This window comes from Balaenoptera musculus, chromosome X, assembly GCF_009873245.2.
Source record: "Balaenoptera musculus isolate JJ_BM4_2016_0621 chromosome X, mBalMus1.pri.v3, whole genome shotgun sequence".
Classification (NCBI taxonomy): domain Eukaryota; kingdom Metazoa; phylum Chordata; class Mammalia; order Artiodactyla; family Balaenopteridae; genus Balaenoptera; species Balaenoptera musculus.
This window is the reverse complement of record NC_045806.1, coordinates 8,780,804-8,801,085: the sequence shown is the minus strand read 5'-3', so window position 1 is coordinate 8,801,085 and position 20,282 is coordinate 8,780,804. Positions and strand designations below refer to the sequence as shown.

General features: G+C 44.9%; 1 protein-coding gene across 1 annotated transcript; it reads right to left on the bottom strand.

Annotated features, from left to right (window-relative positions):
- Positions 1-503: 503 nt before the first annotated feature.
- MSL3 (MSL complex subunit 3) lies at positions 504-18,033 on the bottom strand. Its single transcript, XM_036840411.1, has 13 exons — positions 17,891-18,033; positions 16,503-16,585; positions 16,005-16,100; positions 15,570-15,670; positions 14,787-14,872; positions 14,119-14,241; positions 13,382-13,542; positions 12,444-12,602; positions 10,302-10,564; positions 9,626-9,735; positions 5,593-5,692; positions 5,150-5,234; positions 504-2,487 (listed from the first exon to the last, which is right to left on the bottom strand). The coding sequence occupies exons 1-13, from the start codon at positions 17,990-17,992 to the stop codon at positions 2,388-2,390; spliced, it is 1,569 nt and encodes a 522-aa protein (XP_036696306.1). The 5' UTR covers positions 17,993-18,033; the 3' UTR covers positions 504-2,387.
- Positions 18,034-20,282: the final 2,249 nt, after the last annotated feature.

The following is a 20,282-nucleotide window of genomic DNA, read 5'->3' as shown; positions in this document are numbered from 1 at the left end:
CTGATATGACACACAAGTTATAGAAATATTTTTAATACATCTTTAAACAACTTAAAAGGAAGACATTAATTCAATGATGTGATACTTAACCGCAAGATTTGGCAGTTTAGGAAAGTAACAATATAAAAATTGACAAAAAAAGGATAATGTATAATTTTTATAAGGATGGTCTAGACATTTAAATTCATTTACTTTAATTTTTTTAAATTTATTTTAATTTTTAAAAATTTATTCATTTTTGGCTGCGTTGGGTCTTTGTTGCTGCGCGCGGGCTTTCTCTAGTTGCGGCGAGCGGGGGGCTGCTCTTCGTTGCGGTGCGCGGGCTTCTCATTGCAGTGGCTTCTCTTGTTGCGGAGCACGGGCTCTAGGCACACGGGCTTCAGTAGTTGTGGCACACGGGCTCAGTAGCTGTGGTGCGTGGGCCTAGTTGCTCCGCGGCATGTGGGATCTTCCCGGAACAGGGCTTGAACCCGTGTCCCCTGCATTGGCAGGCGGATTCTTAACCACTGCACCACCAGGGAAGTCCAGTCTAGCCATTTAAATCATTTTTTTAACTGATGAATTAATTGAAAAATTATTAGCAATATACAATAAAGGGATAATACTTTGAACAGTTATTTAAATCAACCTAAGGTACAAATCAGCTTAAGGGAAGTTGTGATTAAGAACCTGGCAGTCCAGTGGTTAGGACTCCACACTTCCACTGCAGGGGGCACACGTTTGATCCCTGGTCGGGGAACTAATATCCCGCATGCGCACGGCCACAAAAAAAAAAAAAAAAAAAAAAAGCCTTTAGGGGAAGAAAATAATTGTTCGTTATTAGAAAATGCATTAATTGTAAACTCAAGGTATATAACTATATAAATGTTCCAAGAGACAGTCTGTGTTCATTTCATTGGGGACATTTAACAAGTAGATTCTTATAACAGAAAAATTTTTTCTTTTCCAGGCCATGAATAATTACTGATTTAACTTTTTCAACAATTCAGAGCATACTGCAGGTGCATCAGATTTAAACAAGCATTGCATAAACCAAATGGAGATGAAACCTGGCATGAACCCAAATGCTACTCCAGGTTAGAAGCCAAAACCTGACTTTTACTTAGCAACTATGTGCACTAAGATGACATTACTCGACTTCGAGGTTCTGATTCTCATGGGTCAGCGTATACAGAAGTCTCTTTGATGGAACCATTTAGAGAGCTTTTGAAACTCCCTGTGGCTCTTGTCGTTCATGTCCAGTGATCTTTGGAAATTAAGGTCAACTAAACTGAGCTGCGAGAAAATGCAGATGCTATGTTCAAGGCTTGTATGGTACTGGCATCCCTCAAACAGAGCTGGAACTTTCTAAAATATCCTGGGGAAAAGGGCAGGCATGTGAGAGACTAAGATGAGGATTAGAAAGATGACTTCAGAGACCATCAGCTGGTAATGATGGAAGAGGGTAAATATGTTGGCCCCAAGCCAGCCCAGAGTGGGGCAATAAGACAGCGAGGTGCTGCCCCAACTTCCAGTAACCACCTTCCAGTCGGGCAAAATCAAAGAAGGAAAGGAAAACAAAAGTCCTTAATAAAAAAGTCACAAAGGGAAAACAAAATAAAACACAAAAAAGTTATGAATCAAAGTTACCTTACTGTTTTTCTACAATGAAGAAAGAGGACAAGACCAGAGTGAAAATTCTCTCTTGGTTCTTTCCAACAAGACGGGCAATGATTTATTTGAGATCACCCAAAATACCATCTTACAGAAAGGGAACTATAACATTACACAACCAAGTGTAGCTATAAAATCTCAAACATTCAGGCAATGCTTTATTTAAATCACCAAAAATAAGGTTTTATAGGAAAGGAACTGCAACAAGCAAATGTATAGCTGCAAATTTTCTTTTGCCATCAATATCAACTCTCTCTAAAATATTCTGGGACTACTTTTCGGTTTCCAAGCAAAACTAATGTCTTGTTGCTCAGCCTCATCACAAGAATGAAAACGGTTTGCAAAACAATTTTGTTTAATGCTAACAAATAACTAAAAAATGTGGTTATTGCTAACAAGTAACTCCATCTACTGAAACAGCCCAACCTACGCACACTTTTGTGAACATTTCACTGTGAACACAGCTGCTCTTTTCCCGCCATCACAGACGACATGTACCGTGGCAAGGGTCACATGTTGGAGGCCGTTCAGGTACCTAGGAAGTAATCCTTCACAGAAATAACTACGGTAGGTAAGCAACTCAAACAAATGGGCCCGCCTCTGCCACACACCCCCAAGGCAGGTGTCGCATTCGCTCTGCCTGTAAGGAAGGCCCACCAACTCCCTAGTTCCTTATTGGGAACCGAGAGTGCAAAGCTAGATAGAGAAGCTGTTCTTCCAGAACCATCAAAACCTTAATAAATCGCCCTGGGGTTCTTCGTGCTGTAGTGCGCCTCACAGGCAGCAACATAGGCAGACTCTGGGAAAAAGTCATCATGGTATTCTGCTAAAAACCTGGAAAAAGAAAACAAATAGCCCCTATGGTCACAACAAAGGCCAAATACCAAGAAGCAAAATTTTAACTTCCAACCACTCTAACATTTCACTCTTTTCTGTATGAGATAGAAAAAAAATAATGAATATAATCTTGATGTCTATATACTGATTACTTTCATTGCACATATCCGGCTTCGACGTTAATGACCATTTCATTGGAATCCTTTCACTATCAAGTGTACAAATAGAAATAGAACCTAAACTCCACTAGGTGGCAGTCTTGATTATATAATCACTTCTGTGCAAAAAGGCCTCGTGACTATTTCTACATTTTCCTCATTTCTTTATTTACTTATTTATATTTGGCTGCGCCAGGTCTTAGTTGAGGCTCGCAGGATCTTTAGTTGTGGCATGCGGTTCCCTGACCAGGGATCGAACCCGGGCCCCCTGCATTGGGAGCATGGAGTCTTAGCCACTTGACCACAGAAGTCCCACATTTTCCTCTTTTAAAAACAAACTATAAAAAATAAATTATAAACTCAGTAAATGTCACCTGAGAAATTCACAATACTTACATGGCCTAAGTTAAATCAAAACTGAATGGTTTAATTAGCGAAGAGCATTTTGTGTCCCAATTTGCCATGCCAAAAGGCGCCGCAGTTCCACCAAAATAGGTAAGCAAGACTGACTTATGCCTGACTATGGATGGATGTTAAACTGTAGCCACTCAAGAATCTGCAACACAGAGATACTACCTTGACTCTGAAGTATCAAATATTTCACCATGAATGGCTAAAACATTCTCACATGGGCCACATTAGCTAGTAAGCTAAGCAATTAGCTTCGTGTTTGTTTCCCCTGCCTCTTCCCACCTGTCCAAATTCCTAAAAAGATAAGGATAGGGCTTCCCTGGTGGCGCAGTGGTTGAGAGTCTGCCTGCCAATGCAGGGGACACGGGTTCGAGCTCTGGTCTGGGAAGATCCCACATGCCGCGAAGCGACTAGGCCCGTGAGCCACAACTACTGAGCCTGCGCGTCTGGAGCCTGTGCTCCGCAACGGGAGGGGCCGCGATAGTGAGAGGCCCGCGCACCGCGATGAAGAGTGGCCCCCGCTCGCCGCAACTAGAGAAAGCCCTCGCACAGAAACAAAGACCCAACACAGCCAAATAAATAAATAAATAAAAATTAAAAAAAAAAAAAAAGATAAGGATAAACCTCTGCAATACCTTCTTCAGTAAAAACCAAATCAAAATTCATTTGAGAGATAACTCTTTCTTCTTTGATTGTACCCTTCCTACAGCAATTACTGATCCATTGATTCTCTAGTTGACATCTTTGGATACATTTTCAAAACCCATTACAGCTGACCCTTGAACAATGTGTGGGTTAGGGGCGCCGACCCTCTACGCAGTTGAAAATCCTTGTATAACTTACAGTTGGGCCCTCCATATCCACTGTTCTTCCAAATTCCTAGACTCAACCAACCACATGGATCATGTAGTACTATAGTATTTACTATTTTTAAAAATCCGCATATAAGTCGATCTGTGCAGTTCAAACCCGTGTTGTTCAAGGGTCAACCGTACTATATTTATCTGTAAATCTTTCTAAGTTACCTCCTAAAACCCTAATTTCTATTTCGTATTGGGCATACCTCAAAATTAGCAGGCTCTCCTATACTAACTTGCAGGTGTCTCATTTTGGCATTATTTGATTTCAGCTTAACGAAATGTTGATGCCAAACAGTTGTGGGTTTTTTTGAGGGGGAGGCTGGAGGGGAAGACAGCGTTTTTGAAAGTTGTTTCTAATAAAATGTTATAAAGTCTAATTCCACTCATTGGATACTTTATTCAAAATACCCACACAAATATCTTTTAAAAACTCCAAGACCCATTTCTCTGGCTGGAGTGGTCTCCACTCTGGTAAATCCTACTTGATTAGCTCTTGCAGGTTGGGGACTAAATACAAGGAAAAGGTACCCCCTTAAAGAGAATCAAGAAACAGGTCAGGGAGATATGACAAGCTGGGTGAGGCAGAGTGACAACCAGCCTTGAACGCCAAGAGGAACTGGTCAATAGACATCTGGGTGGGAGAGTTGGGCCACAGGCATAACGGAGGCTGGGGTCCACAGCCCCAGATGCGGGGGAGGGGAGAGAGCCTCGGGGCAAATGATCTGACATTAATAAAATGACTGGCTCTGTCAGGTGAAGGAAACAATACCTTTCTCCGAACTCACAAACTATCAGCACATTTATCTTAACTCCAAAACAGACACCAAAATCAGACCTGTAAATTTGTTAGTTTATATACATGCAACAAAGAAAAGTCACATACTTAGGATACTCCTGAATAAAATACATAGAATTAAATTATTATCAATCTCAATCACTTCTTTAGAAAATTAATTTTCTATTCACATGGCTATCCAACTGGATTCTTCTAGTGACACCAAAAAATTTTACCTCCGTACAATGAATACCCTTCACTTAGAAACCAGATAAACTATGAAAAAAATAGCCCAAAACCCCCATGTTACAATTACTGTTAGAACCAACCATACTTGGGTAATACTGTTACCATTTAAAATACCACAGAGCTAGCTTTCACATCTGCTGAAGACAAGTTCAGAAAAGTTCATATATAAGGTGGCAGAGTAAGTTTTGACAAGCTAATAACAATACCTCAGAAAGAGATCAAAGTGCTTCAGTAAAGCCTTCAGATTCTTCTCAGAAAAGGACATCTTTCCAAGGATTTCTGGAAGTTTCACTGCATTAAAAATAAAAGCAAAACCATTTACAATCAATCGGCAGAATCTGGCGATGAGCAGGACACACTCAGGGATCCTCTGGGTCCCCATGTGTCTTTATTCGAATTGAAATTAACATCTATGTTGCCAAACAACACCAAAACTCTTACTGAACACAAAAACAGAGTAGTAGTACAAACATTACAAACACAATTTTTATGAAATTTAAGATTCATTCGGTGTTTTTTTTTGAGATCAACATTTAATGATTTTTCTTAGACCCCAAAATTACCACAAGATGTACATAAGCCTATAAGTGTTAAAATCAAAAAAGATAATAAAAAGGGAAAGAAGAAAGCAGGGACCAGGATTTCTTACCGAACAATCGCAGCAAGTGTTGCGCCCCATAAATGTAAGAGGGTGGAGGTGGCTGGTCACCTGGGGGGTAACTGTCGGGTACAAGTTTCCAGGAGAGGACCTGGGAAAAGCAGATTGAATGTTTTGTTGTTATATCTTAACACTCCATTACCAACAGATCTGAACATTTGGAATCCCGGCAGAAATACATACACATCGACATTCTCAGGCCAGCAGAAAGACATCACCCATCAAGTGTCACATTTCTACACCCAAGCTTCCCATCCCTCTGGCACCTCTGGAGCTGCCTCACAGCTGGACCAGAAAATGGGAGGAAACCAAATGTGGAAAAAAACAATGACAAGAAACCAATGTGGAGGTTCTAAAGCCATCCCACCTTCCTTGGCAACATGGAGACACTTCTAATCACCTAAAAATTATGACAAATTGTATGACGATGAAAAAAATATGCCACTCGGGCTTCCCTGGTGGTGCAGTGGTTAAGAATCTGCCTGCCAATGCAGGGGACATGGGTTCGAGCCCTGGTCCAGGAAGATCCCACATGCCGCGGAGCAACTAAGCCCGTGTGCCACAACTACTGAGCCTGCGCTCTAGAGCCCACGAGCCACAACTACTGAGCCCACGTGCCACAAATACTGAAGCCCACGTGCCTAGAGTCCATGCTCTGCAACAAGAGAAGCCACCACAATGAGAAGCCCATGCACCGCAACGAAGAGTAGCCCGCGCTCGCTGCAACTACAGAAAGCCCGCGTGCAGCAACGAAGACCCAACGCAGCCAAAAATAAATAAATAAAATAAATTTAAAAAAATATGCCAGGGGCTTCCCTGGTGGCGCAGTGGTTGAGAGTCTGCCTGCCAATGCAGGGGACACGGGTTCGAGCCCTGGTATGGGAGGATCCCACATGCCGCGGAGTGGCTAGGCCCGTGAGCCACAGCTGCTGAGCCTGCGCGTCTGGAGCCTGTGCTCCGCAACAGGAGAGGCCGCGATAGTGAGAGGCCCGCGCACCACGATGAAGAGTGGCCCCCACTTGCCGCAACTAGAGAAAGCCCTCGCACAGAAACAAAGACCCAACACAGCCATAAATAAATAAATTAATTAATTAATTTTTAAAAATGCCACTATATCAAATAAACACAAACTTATAAAAATAAATAAAATGAGGAAGGAAGACTTAAAATTAGATTAGGGAAATATTTGATTTTCTAATTTTCTATAGCTACTACCTGTAAAATAGCTGTAACTGTTTTGGTCATTTTGCCCCTTTTCCTTTACTGAAAATCCTGCTGTATTAGACAGTGAAGCAATAAAAAGTGACCCAAAGATGTTTTGAGTAATGTTACCATTGTTTCAAGATTCTCTAATCTTCTGCTATGTTAGATTCACTTTGGAACCTAATTTCATCCATTGAATCAAGTGAAAACAGACTTCAACCCTGGTAACTGATTTTCCTTCACTTTGAATTTCAGAACTGTGGGTGGATTTGGGGCTTCTGTTAAAGTAAGAGTTGAATTTCAAAACTCTCTGATGAGCTTCCATAGAAATAGTTCAGCAAATTATAGAACGCTTCTCCTGAGTTGCTGTTTTGCTTTTTGAGATGTCAAGTTTAATCTGGAAATAGTAGCGTCAAAGAAACCCTCTACAAGACAAAGCAGAAGGATGCCAAAACGAGAAAGCCGAGAAAGGCTGATGTAGTCAATTTAATCAAATGAAATTGTGGAAGTTAACAAGTACCACCACGGTTCCATATGACTCCATGCAGAATGTCTGGGCTTCAGCCCTTGCCTCACCGACCCCACCCTTCTGTGCTGTACAAGGCTCAGGGTAGGAGTAAGTTTCAGCACCTTTATACTATCCCCAGCACCTAACCTCGTGGTGCACACAGCTGAAGCTCGGGAACTGTTTTCCACAATGATACTCAAAGTGAACATACGGGAGTCTGAGATCCCTGGAGGCATGAAGTGCATGTGTGCAAAAGCAGTTCATTTGGTTAGTTAGCAAGCCAGTCTACCTCACTCAATTTTGCATCTCAATGCAGTGAATCATCTCCTATTTATCAAAGACGCATTATGGGGGAAAATAACAGGTTTCTAGTGGAGGATTCTTAACTGGGGTGTGCACGGGAACCACCTGTGATCTCAAGCAGGAATGTGAGTCCAGACCCTCCCCATGTGGTGGGGCAGCGAACGTCACTGGGAGAGTGTCTCAGGTGGTCAGGATGCAGAGCCCTGGGGAAAACATACTGCAATATAGGCACTTATGGAGGGGGAATGCACTAAGGTCTCACGAATCATTGAGAGTCTGCCCAACTCCAACCACTGACTAGAAATCCTACTTTTTCACTAGAGCTTGCAGCTCTACCTATAACCACTAGATGGTGGCCTTGCACCAGTGACCAGATTGGGAATGGCCGTGCGTCAATATTCAGCTGTCTTCTAGAAGAAACATGATTCCCCTTAAATAATAACACTTGCAGGGCCCTCTTGTCTGAAAAATGGAAAATCAGGGACGGCTTGCACTAGGAATTTCCTAAATCTTCCCTCGACATCACTGTAACACACATTGGGTTTTCTAGCAGGGGTCAGCCAACTTACAGCCCTTGGGCCAAATCCAACCCCCTTGTGCTAAGAACGGTTATGTTTTTAATGGTTTTTTAAAAATCAAATGAATAATACTTCACGACATATGAAAGTCATATGAAATTCAATTACTAGCGTGCGTGAATGAATTTTGGAGGCACACAGCACACTCATTCATTTGTGAACTATCCACACCGCTTTCACGCTGGTGCACAACCCTGAAGATATTTACAGTCTGACCCTTTGTAAGAAAAGTTTGCCGACCCCTGTCATCAAATATTCTTTCTAGTAAAGCCATCCTTCCCTATGCACAGAAACAAGAAAAATCCCACTTCCCAGGTGAGATTCACAGAATATCCCAGTGGACTAAGACATCTCCTGAACTCCTGAAACACTCACTACCTACCTCAGTTAACTGGCCTTAAAAATAGTTTTAAATTGAAGTTTTCCCATCCGTAAAATGGAACTCTGGTGGTGAGGCTATTCTCGAGAACGTGAGGTAATTTAGGCCAAGCGCCTGGCACAATGCTGGCATGTAGCATGCCTTCAAAGGGATGATGATAATACTGCTGTTGAGGATGGTTTTAAACAAATACTTATTTATTTACTTATTTTTGGCTGCGTTGGGTCTTCGTTGCTGCGCACGGGTTTTCTCTAGTTGCGGCGAGCGGGGGCTGCTCTTCTGTTGTGGTGTGCGGGCTTCTCATTGTGGTGGCTTCTCTTGTTGCAGAGCATGGGCTCTAGGCACGCAGGCTTCAGTAGTTGCAGCACAGAGGCTCAGTAGTTGTGGCTCACGGTCTCTAGAGCGCAGGCTCAGTAGTTGTGGCGCACGGGCTTAGTTGCTCCGCGGCAGGTGGGATCTTCCCGGACCAGGGCTCGAACCCGTGTCCCCTGCATTGGCAGGCGGATTCTTAACCACTGCACCACCAGGGAAGTCCCGAGGATGGGTTTCATATTTTTAAATGATTGAGAAAATGCCAAAAGTGGAATAATATTTCATAACGTACAAAAATTATCTGATATTCAAATTTCAGCATCCATAAATAAAGTTTCATTGGACCACAGCACACTCATTCATTTACAGAGTGCCTATGGTTGCTTTGGAGCTGGGTAGTCTCAACAGCAACTGTGTGGCCCGCAAGGTTTAAAATATTTACTCTGGCCTTTTGCAGAAAAAATGTGCTGATAACTGTTCCATAAAATGAAAATACTCACACTTCAATACTTGTACTTATTTGAAATGAAAGATGAATGTTAAGTGTAGGGCTGGAATCCTAACCATTGTCTCATTTAAGAAACCACAAATACAATGTTACAATCATATGAACAATTCTGTTACTATTGCAGCAAGAGTAACAATGTTTCTTCTAAGAAAACCCAAGTTCCTCTTGCAGGATTTAAGAAACCACGAAAGGAAGGACTCACTGGGGATGAACAGCAGGCACTAACTCTTTACCTCATTTATTTCATTAGTTCTTCTGCCTTCAAAGCCAGCAAACACCGCACTCCCTTCCTTGCTAGGGGTCAGAGGAACAGGTGAAGATGATCTGCTATGAACGGGTGTCTCTTCAAAAGGAAAAGATGTTAATTATTCACTTGTAAATCACACAGCTACGGAATTAAAGATTGCTGGAAGACCTTTACAAGCAGCAGAGACGTTATTAATCTTTAACAATAAGACTTCCCTATTAAAGACAATAGCTGGAATATTATTTGGCAGAAAAACGCAAAGCAAAGGAATCAAGTACTGAGATATGCTGCGTGATGAACCTTGAAAACATTATGTTAAGTGAAAGAAGCCATAGACAGAAGGCCACATATAGTATGATTCTACTGATATGAATACACGCCCAGAAGAGGCAAATGCACAGGGACAGGACGTAACTAGTGAAGGCGTGGGGGGCTCCCTTCTCTTAGCTATAGCTGACGCTAGGTTAGGGAAAACGCCTCAGGAGCCTCAGGCGGCCGAACTCCGGAGTCAAATTCCCAGAGGCGAGCAGGCGAACCTGGATGTGACCCTGTGCTCATCCTGTTCTCCCCCAGCCCCTCCTGCCGGCTGGACTCCTTGCAGGAGCACGAAGTGAACATCGGCTGCCCCCCGCACAGCCTTCCTGCACGGGGAGTGGACCTACTCTTTTCCAGGTGCAGGAACAGCTTGGGCATGCTGGCAGACGCGTCCTGCTGCCGGCGCTTGGGCTGAGGCGAGGCGCTGCTCTCAGACAGCCGGTCGCAATTGGCGGAGTGGCGCGTGGACCGCCTCAGAGACTGCAAGGCTTCCGGCTCGGCTTTGCGCCTTTTGGGGGTGGCTGGCTCGCCTGTGGTTGTCTGACTCTCCGTGGACTGTGGTGTGGATGGATTCAACAAAGGTGGGCTTGGAGAGAGCTCCTCCTGGCTCCTACGGAAGAAAGGGGAGGACGTCACACATGCCTGGCCCACAGAATCCCTGTAAAACCTGGAGGGGCTCTTCAATGTCTTCTTTCAGACAGTAAACACACCCTCCACTCCACTCCAGGAGGCTCAGAAACTTTCACTTCCAGATGTGCCAAAACAAATATTTTCTTAAAAAGTAACCAAACATATTAAATCATTTTAACCCTTTAATTCCTCAAGGCACACTGGCATTAAAGACTGTGATGCCCGTTTCTACTTGTCTTAGATCAGTGGTTCTCAACTGGGAGTGATTCCACTCTGCCAGGGGACACTGACACCTTCTGGAGACAGTTTTGATTGTCACAACTGGGAAAGTGCCATTGGGGTCTAATGGGTAGAGCCCAGGGACGCTGCTCAGCACCCTACAATGCACAGGACGGCCCCCCACAAAAGATGATACAGTTCAAAACATCAGGAGATGCAAGGTTGAGAAACCCTGGTGGAGAGAATAAGAATACTACATTATCTCATCACAGTGTAACTACTGGTAAGACTAGAACCACCACAAACAACGGCCAGATTTTGTGGAAACACAGAGGCCACCCCAGACACTGGGAGCCTCGAGGTTTGGAGGAGGGCATGGGGACATCAACACAGGTCCCCAGTGAGTCACAGTCACACAGGCCTCTCAAATGGGGTGGAACCAATGGGGAAGGAAGGCAGGCTGAGAAGAGACGGTCATGAGGCAGACAACCAGGAGACAGGACCCGGGAAGGAAAGGGACGGGGTGGGGGGAAAGGGTGGCCGACACATGGCACAGCAAGTGGGCAGCTATCAGTGCCCTTGCGGAGCAGAGGGAGGTGGGAGACAAAGGCAGATGGTAAACAGGCAAGAAGAGATGGATGAGTGGAAATCGTGAGAACAGACCACTGTCTCTCTCAGGAAGACAGGCCTCGGGGAGAGAGGGAAGTAGCTTACACAGATGTAGGCACAGACTCAGGTTGGGGGACTTTCATCCCCCCCAAAGAATAGATATTTGGAAATGCTTGGTCACTGAGGGAAGAAAGCGGTGACACAGCGGAGCGGGAAGGAAACTAACCTTACCTGAAGGGCAAAGGTGGCCAGCTCTTCATGAACTTCCTCATTTAATAACTACCTACAGAAGCAAATGTTCTTTCTATCGTACAGAGGCAAAAGCAAGAGGCTCAAAAGACACCTCCCCAAGTCACACAACCTATACGTGAGGGAGCCAAATTCAAACCCACATCTACCTTTCTCAGGCCGTGCTCTCTTCACCCCACTGTCTTTGGAAAGCACGGGATGGCTACACGAGAGCCAACTTCTCTACACTGAAATCTTCACTTGGTAAAACCTTTTAGAGCCATCTGCAAGTGAATGATGACTTAGCTTACCCAGGAAAAAAGAAAACCACCAGTATGGGCGCTTTGCAATTTACTCCCTCCTCCAAATGTGTTGGCCCCATAGCATCCAATGGAAATCTTCAAAAACAGATTTAGCGGGGCTTCCCTGGTGGCGCGGTGGTTGAGAGTCCGCCTGCCAGTGCAGGGGACACGGGTTCGAGCCCTGGTCTGGGAGGATCCCACATGCCGCGGAGTGACTGGGCCCGTGAGCCACAACTACTGAGCCTGCACGTCTGGAGCCTGTGCTCCGCAACAAGAGAGGCCGCGATAGTGAGAGGCCCGCGCACCGCGATGAAGAGGGGCCCCCACTTGCCGCAACTGGAGAAAGCCCTCGCACAGAAGCGAAGACCCAACACAGCCAAAAATAAAATAATTAATTAATTAATTTTAAAAAATATGTACTTAAAAAAAAAAATTAAAAAAAAAAACAGATTTAGCTATTTGATTGCTGATATCTGATGGTTGAACTGCAAGTTAACTTACCTATTAGCGTTTGTGGTACTTTCCTTAATCGGAAGAAAAAATTTGGACGAAGTCACCTTTTTATACTGAACTTGTTCATATGGATAGAGCAAAACCAATGGGAGAGTGTAATCAAAGGTTATTCTTAATCCATCCACCATCTCCTTACAAAGGTCAACGCTGGAAGGATTAAAGAGATTAGAGATGCAATAAAATAATAGAACTTTCCAAAATGTCACAATGAAATTGCACATTTTAAGAAGGAAGAGTTTTAAATGCTATACACTACACCTATGTGTGTAAAAAATAAAGTCAGTCTGTAGATGCTAATAATAAAGAATTAAATGGGAACACAGATCTATAATATAAAGTGCAATAAGTAATTTTACCTTACCACACTAAACACAAATGAATATGCCCAGTGCCACACAAGGAGCCCAAGCAGTCTGTGCTGCAGAAGGTGGACAGACCCCAATCACTGGGAGCTGAAGGGGGCGGTTCTGATGAACTAACACACCTGTTTAAACTTGAACAATCTACTTGTCTGATTCTACTCCTGCGGGGTCATGTGCGCAAGGCAAGCTATGAGGACAATTTCTCAGACTAGGATAAAGACCTGTTTGTAAACAAGCCTTGAGAAAATTCTCATCCCCCATTCTGGTACTTCTCAAGGAAAAAAAAGAGTTATCTCCCTAAGTTACATCACTGAAAAAAACTTCTCCAGGTGTTGAGGCAGTGCATATACTCAATGGATCCACACCACATACCTAAGGAGTTACTGAACATTCTGAAAAAGGGAGAATATTTTGAAATTAAACTGGTTATTACGTGAATCATCAAGTGCTATAGTAAATGAATTCATAATAACTGAAACAGACATGTTACTTGTTCTAAATGTAAGTCACTTCTCTAATACCCAAAGCGAACCATGAAACGCCAACTATCCCTCCCCTACTTACTTCTTTTCTGCTGGGATGTAATGCACATTCATGTTGGCATGTGGCATAGCGTGATGGTGACGAGGCCTCTCATTGGCTGAAAAGGCTGCATTGATAGCAAAATGCTTCACGTATGATTCCAAAATAGTTATGATGTTGGTTTGGCATGGAAGTTTCACTAACTGTTAACAAAAATATAAACATCTGATGTATACATCCCATTGTATAAACCATATATTCCAAGAAACAGTGGACTTGTCTACATCATTTTTGAAGCTCAAAAATAAAGCCAGTTGTGTTTGAAGATAATTTTTTAAGTAAATGTGCTTTGCAGCTCTTTGACTTTTTTCTTCTACTGATCATATCCCCATGTAGATTACAGTAATAATTTTAAAAATAAATGCAAGCAGTGATTCTCAGCTTAGTGATCCATTAGAACCACCTGCGGAGCCTCTAAGATATCCACAGCTGCCGCCCCCAACACCAAGAATCAATTTCACCTTGACCTCTTGGTTGAAGCCCAGGCATCAGGACTTTGCAAAGCTCCCTAGAAGATTCTAATAGGCAGCCAGAGCTGGAAAAGACTGCACACTTTCATCAGCAGAACAGTACTGTCAGAGAAGTTTAAAACCCGACTCAGTACAAAACTTAAAATATGAATTTCATTCCTCCAAGGTTCTCAACTTTTTAAGATTGCAAAGTACAGCTAAATGAAAGCTCTATTACAGATCCATGTTTTGTATGTTATCCCTGTATACCCGTTTCCTCCTGTTGATGTAGTAACAATCGTCCTCAAGCTTCTTTTTCAGAACTTCAGGGATTTCTATAGTTATTGTTCTTTCTTCCATTTCCTTTTTTGCATGCAGCTCTGGTTCTTCCTTCTGCAATATCACAATTCCATTTTTAGCTACCTAAAGCAGACAGTCTATATCCAAAGAAGGACTAACGTAAGGACAGCCTACAACGAAACAAACCCAGTTAATCTTCGACATTTACACCAGTAATGATGCCAAGTGTTCTAATGAAAAGTATATTAAAAGCCAAAAGTTAACTTGTTTTAGGCCACTAACCACATTGCAAATGATTATTTTGCTTTTTCCCAACTTAACTTTACCAGTGGGATTTATGTTAACTTTGTAGACAGGCAGAGAGAAGATGCCAAACTCAGATACTTAATCGGCATTATAAAAAGTTAACACTTTCACTGGAAAGAAAGAGGTAACTATGATTTGTGAAAACACTTTATGGGTACGAAGAGCCATGGAGAGGTTCTTACCGTAACTATAACTAAGGGTTGAGGGTTATTTTCCCTTATATATGAAGTACAATTTTACAATATTTGGTTAAAAAAAAAATTTCACAACTAGAAATTTACCACTAAAATATATGCCAAAGACAAAGAGTTTTTACAATAAAAACTTTATACCACTTCAGTCTTTTCTTCAATATCACTTTCTTCACTTATTTCTTCATCCTTTTCTTCACTACTGTCATCAGAGGAACTGCTTATTGCTAGGTAAAACAAAAAATACCAGGCAAACCTGCATTATACACTTCCCTAACCCTTATGTTTACAATTCTTTAAGGTGGCATGCATGTCCTACTGCTGGTAATAATAAACTACTATCCTGCATAAATTTTAAATGCTGAACACTTACAGCATTAAGTTACTGTTACTTAAGCACTTAAAGTTACAGTTATTATTTACAGTTACTATTTACAGTTACACTTACTGTTACTATTAAGCACTTAAAGTTACAGTTAATTACTGTAACTTTCAGAATAGAAATTTATTTTGAAAAAATATAACACCAATTTCAAGGGATGCAAAAACCACACAGGTAAATGATGTGCAAGTGTTTAGTCACCTAGGAGCCTATGGTTCCCTGCCGCATTCCTAAGTGGAGCAAGGTACCAAGAAGAAAACATGAGAATGCACCTCTGAGGGGTCCGTATAAAGACACTGGCTGAGAAGGCAGTGGTCATGTGCAAGACTGATGAGGTCTAATTAGAAACTTATTGACTGCTACTTTTTTTTTTTTTTGACTGCTACTTTAATTGTCAAAAACAAAAGGGGCAAATGTTTTACGTGATGAGCTTAAAATGTTTCCCTGTCTATAATTCGAATGAATCTTCCCCCTCAATCCTGCGGTATAAAAGAACTAGGTAAAACTCCTTTTAACCAGAGAAAATGAGTCAAGCCACTCACAGTTTTCAACATTTTCATCTTTTTCTTCAGCAGGGAGGCTTTTTAAGACAGAGTCCACACCAGGCAACCTGCAGCGCTTCCTCTTTCTTCCTGTGCTTCTCCTGAAACAAACACAACTGAAATGCTGATGATGACTGATATTGGTCTTGAGGAAAAAAACAAAACACAATAACAGTAATTCTTAAGTACCTAAGATATAATTAAACTTTAAAACATAACTGGTAATCTCCACTTCAGAATACTACACAATAACCTCTCTGAAAGCACAGCAGTTATTTTGAATACAATAGAAACACTATTCGCTAACACACTTTAAGAATGTAAAATTACTTAAGAAACCATGTTTACCAGATTTTAAAACTTTTATACCATAACAATTCTAAACACTAAAAGAAAACACACTGAGTAACATTTATATGCTTTTTGTATTCTTACAGGCGAGCTACAGCTTTCCTTGCCAATTTACGCTGTAATCTCCGATTTTCATCGGTGTCACGAAGGACATGATCTTCAGCTGCCCATCTATCCCAGCTAATCAAACAAAAAAGGAAAAGAATGTAAAATTCATTATTTTAGTTTGATATGAAACAAATGTTAAAAGCACCTCACAGGAACAGATGTGTCAGAATTACTTACATTTTAGAAAACTACTTAAATATTTTAAAATCACAAAAAAGATGTAAATAAACTGAAAATGGAACTCATTCAGACACAGAAGCAACTGGGGTTTCCAAAATTACCCATAGAGAATCCAAATATAATCGACTTAGAAATAATCATTCTTCAGAGTAGGCAAGGTTTGATTAAAAAAAAAAAAAGCAAAAACAGGAAATGAAACTTTCCTAGGAGTGTTTCTAGAACTTAACAAAGAAGTTTGCAATGTTCCTGTGCAGAGGTGATCAATTTTCAGTCCGGTTTAACAAGTACACTCACCTTCTGTTCCAACCATTAAAATGGATCAGATATTCTGGGATCTTTCTGCCTTTTTCGTCTTTCCCAACAATAACATCGACAATCTGAAACCAGGAAATATCGTCCACAAACGATAAAGCATAGAGAATATTAGAAGCTGGATCAGGAAAACTAGATCATAGACCTTTTCGTAAAAGAAAAGAAAGCATTCTCTCCTTTTTTAGACAGAGAGCTGGACTGAAACATTTTTCCTTTCAATTCCATTTTTTTTCCTGAGTGGATGCCTCAAAATAGGAAGCATCCCTCCAACCACCCCGATTGGTCTCTGAGTGTGAGAACGGGTGCAGCTTCCGAAACCACTGGCCGGCCGAACTGTCACTAACTAAAAAGGGTCCAGGCTAGACAAGCGAGCTGCAGCCGAGAGACCTTTGGGAGTTGTAGTCTCCTGGGCTCCGCTGCGTCCAGGTCCAGTTCGGCTCGCAGTTTACGCCATCCCTCCCAGCGGTGTCCCCTGTTAAACGTCTGGGGCAAATGATGGGGCGTGTCACCCTTGGGGAGACTCAAGGCGGGGAGGGAGGAAGCACAGCAAACAGAAAACTGAGACGGGGGCAAAGTCCGAAAGTAAAATGTAGAGCCCGGAAGGCTTGGGCAATCCCCCAAAGCGCAGCACCTCCCAGACACACCTGGGGCCCGGGGCTAGCCCCCAACTCCCGGAGTGCGAGGCCAACTCCCTCTGGCCGTTCAGACCTTAGTTGCTGCAGATGTGGCTCAACGTCCCCCGAGCCCCGGAGACTTAGGTGGACAGGCACGGGGCGCGACACGGAGATTGAAAACCTAAACGTTGCAAGGCCCTGAAGGACTATGACAGCCGGGCAACCTTGCCCTCGGGGTGGGGGTCGCGGCCTACGGGAGGGAGCGAGCCTAGACACGACTGGGGCCCCAGGGCAACGACGTCGCCAGTCCACGGCCAGCACTGCGGCGCTATGGATTAGGATCTGGCCCTGGTCGATCAGGGCGTTGCGAGGGAGCCCACGCGGCACTAGACCGCACAGGGTGAGGGGCGGTTTAACCGGAAGGCAGAAGCTGTGTGCCAGCGACCTCCTGGACACGCGGCCCCCGCTGCCAGCTCCCCGGCCTAACGACGTCGCACACCAGGTTCCAAGTGCGCCAGTGCACTCCAGGGACCGGGCGGAAGCGGAAGCGCCCGGGCCCCGACTCCCCATCGCGGTGCCCCGCGTGCGCCCCCTGTCGCCCGTGTGGCGCCGCGCAGGCCGAGGAGCCGCGATCAGGGAGCACCCGGGCCCCGCCACTTCCCCCGATCCGCGGCGCCGTCCACACCCGCATCCGCATTCGCCTCCCGTCCCGGGGTCCCCGGCCCGCGCCTCCTCCCTGTCCCTCCGCGGCGGCACCTTGGCATCGTACAGCACTCGCGCCTTGGTGGGGTCAGGCTCGAAGCACAGCACTTTCTCCCCTGAGTGGAATTTAAATTTCATGCCCTCGCTCGCGCTCATTTGCTCATCGTGGCGGAGGGCGAGGCTCCGGGGCGGGCGGAGCGCGCGCGGTGGGGGAGGGGAGTGGGGGCGGGGAGGTGGCGCGCTTCTGCTGGGGTGGTGGAGCGGGGACTGGCGGAGGCTGCGACCGGCCCGCCCTCGGCTCCGCCTCTGCCCGCCTCGCGCCACTGCCGGACCTCGGAGCAGCCGGGCGCGCGCGCTCCCGACCGAGCGCGCCCCTGCGAGTCCCCGCCGGGCTGCGAGTGGGGACCCCGCGGCCGAGGTCTGCCCGCAGAGCGGCCCCCCGCGCCCTCCTGGGAAAGGCGGCCGAAGCGGGGCCCACGGGGTCTTCGCGCCGGACACCCGCTGTCCGGTCCGGGGATGGGAGACGCGAGGAGAGAGCCCGTCTGGGGTGGGCACTGGCTGTGGGGAAGCCGGCCGGCGGCTGCCTTCCGGGAGCTGCCTGGCCGCGCCGCATCCTCCACCTCAGCGGAGCGCGGTGGCCACGCGGGGAGGACGTCGGGCTGGGGTCGGGTCTAGATGGGCAGTGGCCTTGGGCGGGGGGCGAAGGGTGGTGGAAGAGTGAATAAAGCACTGGGACATATCGGGGCCAGGACAAGCAGGTGGCAGGCCTGGAGGCTCCCAGTGACAGCGGGTGAGCCGTGGGCGGCGAGGCTGATGGGTCCTTACCAGGTCGTTCCATGGTTTTCCAACCCCCAGAACTCGCAGAGATGCTCCCTCAAGGTCTGTCTTCTCCAATACTGTACACCGAAAACTCCCTACAGGTGAGAGGTGTTGTACTAGCAGGTACCTGAGGGGATGCTCAGGACGAATGACAAATGCTGGGAGACGCTTCTTGAAGGGCAAACCTCTACAGACAGGAAAGATGGTGCTGGGTTTGTTTTCTTTTGAGGAATGGAAAGTCTTTAGGCAGTGTAGTTGCTGAATTAAGACCCAACTGGAGACCAGCTTTGAGGCTCTAGGGTGGTAGTGAATTGCCAGTCCTCCACACTCTGGGCTCTGTTCTTGACTCCAGAAATTTGCACTTGCCTCCGCCTTCACTGGGTTCCTGGTACACATACATCCTTCAGACTTCACTTTGGACACAGCCAAGAGAAAACCCCTCAGGCTTCCCTAGATGATGATACACCCCTCCGGGATTTCCCCCCACCCCCAGCCCTCTATTTATCCATTTCTTGCATTTACTACTCTGCAGTAGGAGGGCTGTTCATTTGCAAAATGCCCTCTTTAAGATGCTCAGCTCCTTGAAGCTTGGGAAGGCAGGGCTGGAGGGAATCTCATCCAGTTCATCATTGCACACTCTTAGCACACAATGAAGATTGATTGATTGATTGGATAGATTATGGATTTATGAAATAGAATCCACAAAACTCAGAGATCAATTGAATGTGAAGGTGGAAAGTGAAGGAGGAATCTTGGAAGACTTCCAGATTTTCTGGCATAACGAGTTGGGTGAGTGCTAGGTCCATTGGCCAGAATAAGGGCTATCAGAGGAGGGACAGGTTGGGGGAAGCCACGGAAGACCTGTGTCTGGGATAATACAGTGGAGAAGCCAGAACTGGAGTCATGATTCCTCTTCAGGTTGTGGTTTATCAGGGACGAGATTTTGATGATGGTGTTCCCTGTAAATGGCAGGGGGAGCTCTGGGGCACAAGCAATTGCATGTCATGGTTAGGCCATAATTCAAGTATTAATGTTTTTATTTTTCTTGCTGGTGAATGGAGATTTCCTCTCCAGACTCTAGTCTTTCACAGCAAAACTTTGGCTGCTTTCTTTTGTTTCTCTCCATTTCTACCCCTTATGTCCTTGAGCAATGTCTTTTTCCCCGTCCCCCTAAAAAGTCCAAGAATGCAAAAGCCTTCAGTATCCTAAAAGCTACGAATCCCACCAATGGGAACACCCCTTGCAGCCCTCATCCAGATTAGGACCCACCAGAGAGGTCTCCGTGTCTAGTGTGGGTGGAGCATCTTTTCCTCTTGCGGGTAAAGGTAAAGAACATGGTGGGCTCTGGGATCCAGTCCCACACTTGTCAATTCCTAGTTCATGTGTAACCTTGGACAAGTGATTAGTCTCTGTGATGCAATTTTTTTGTTTTGTTTTTTTTTAAATTTATTTATTTATTTTTGGCTGTGTTGGGTCTTCGTTTCTGTGCCAGGGCCTTCTCTAGTTGCGGCGAGCGGGTGCCACTCTTCATCGCGGTGCGCGCGCCGCACCTCTCACTATCGCGGCCTCTCGTTGCGGAGCACAGGCTCCAGACGCGCAGGCTCAGTAATTGTGGCTCACGGGCCCA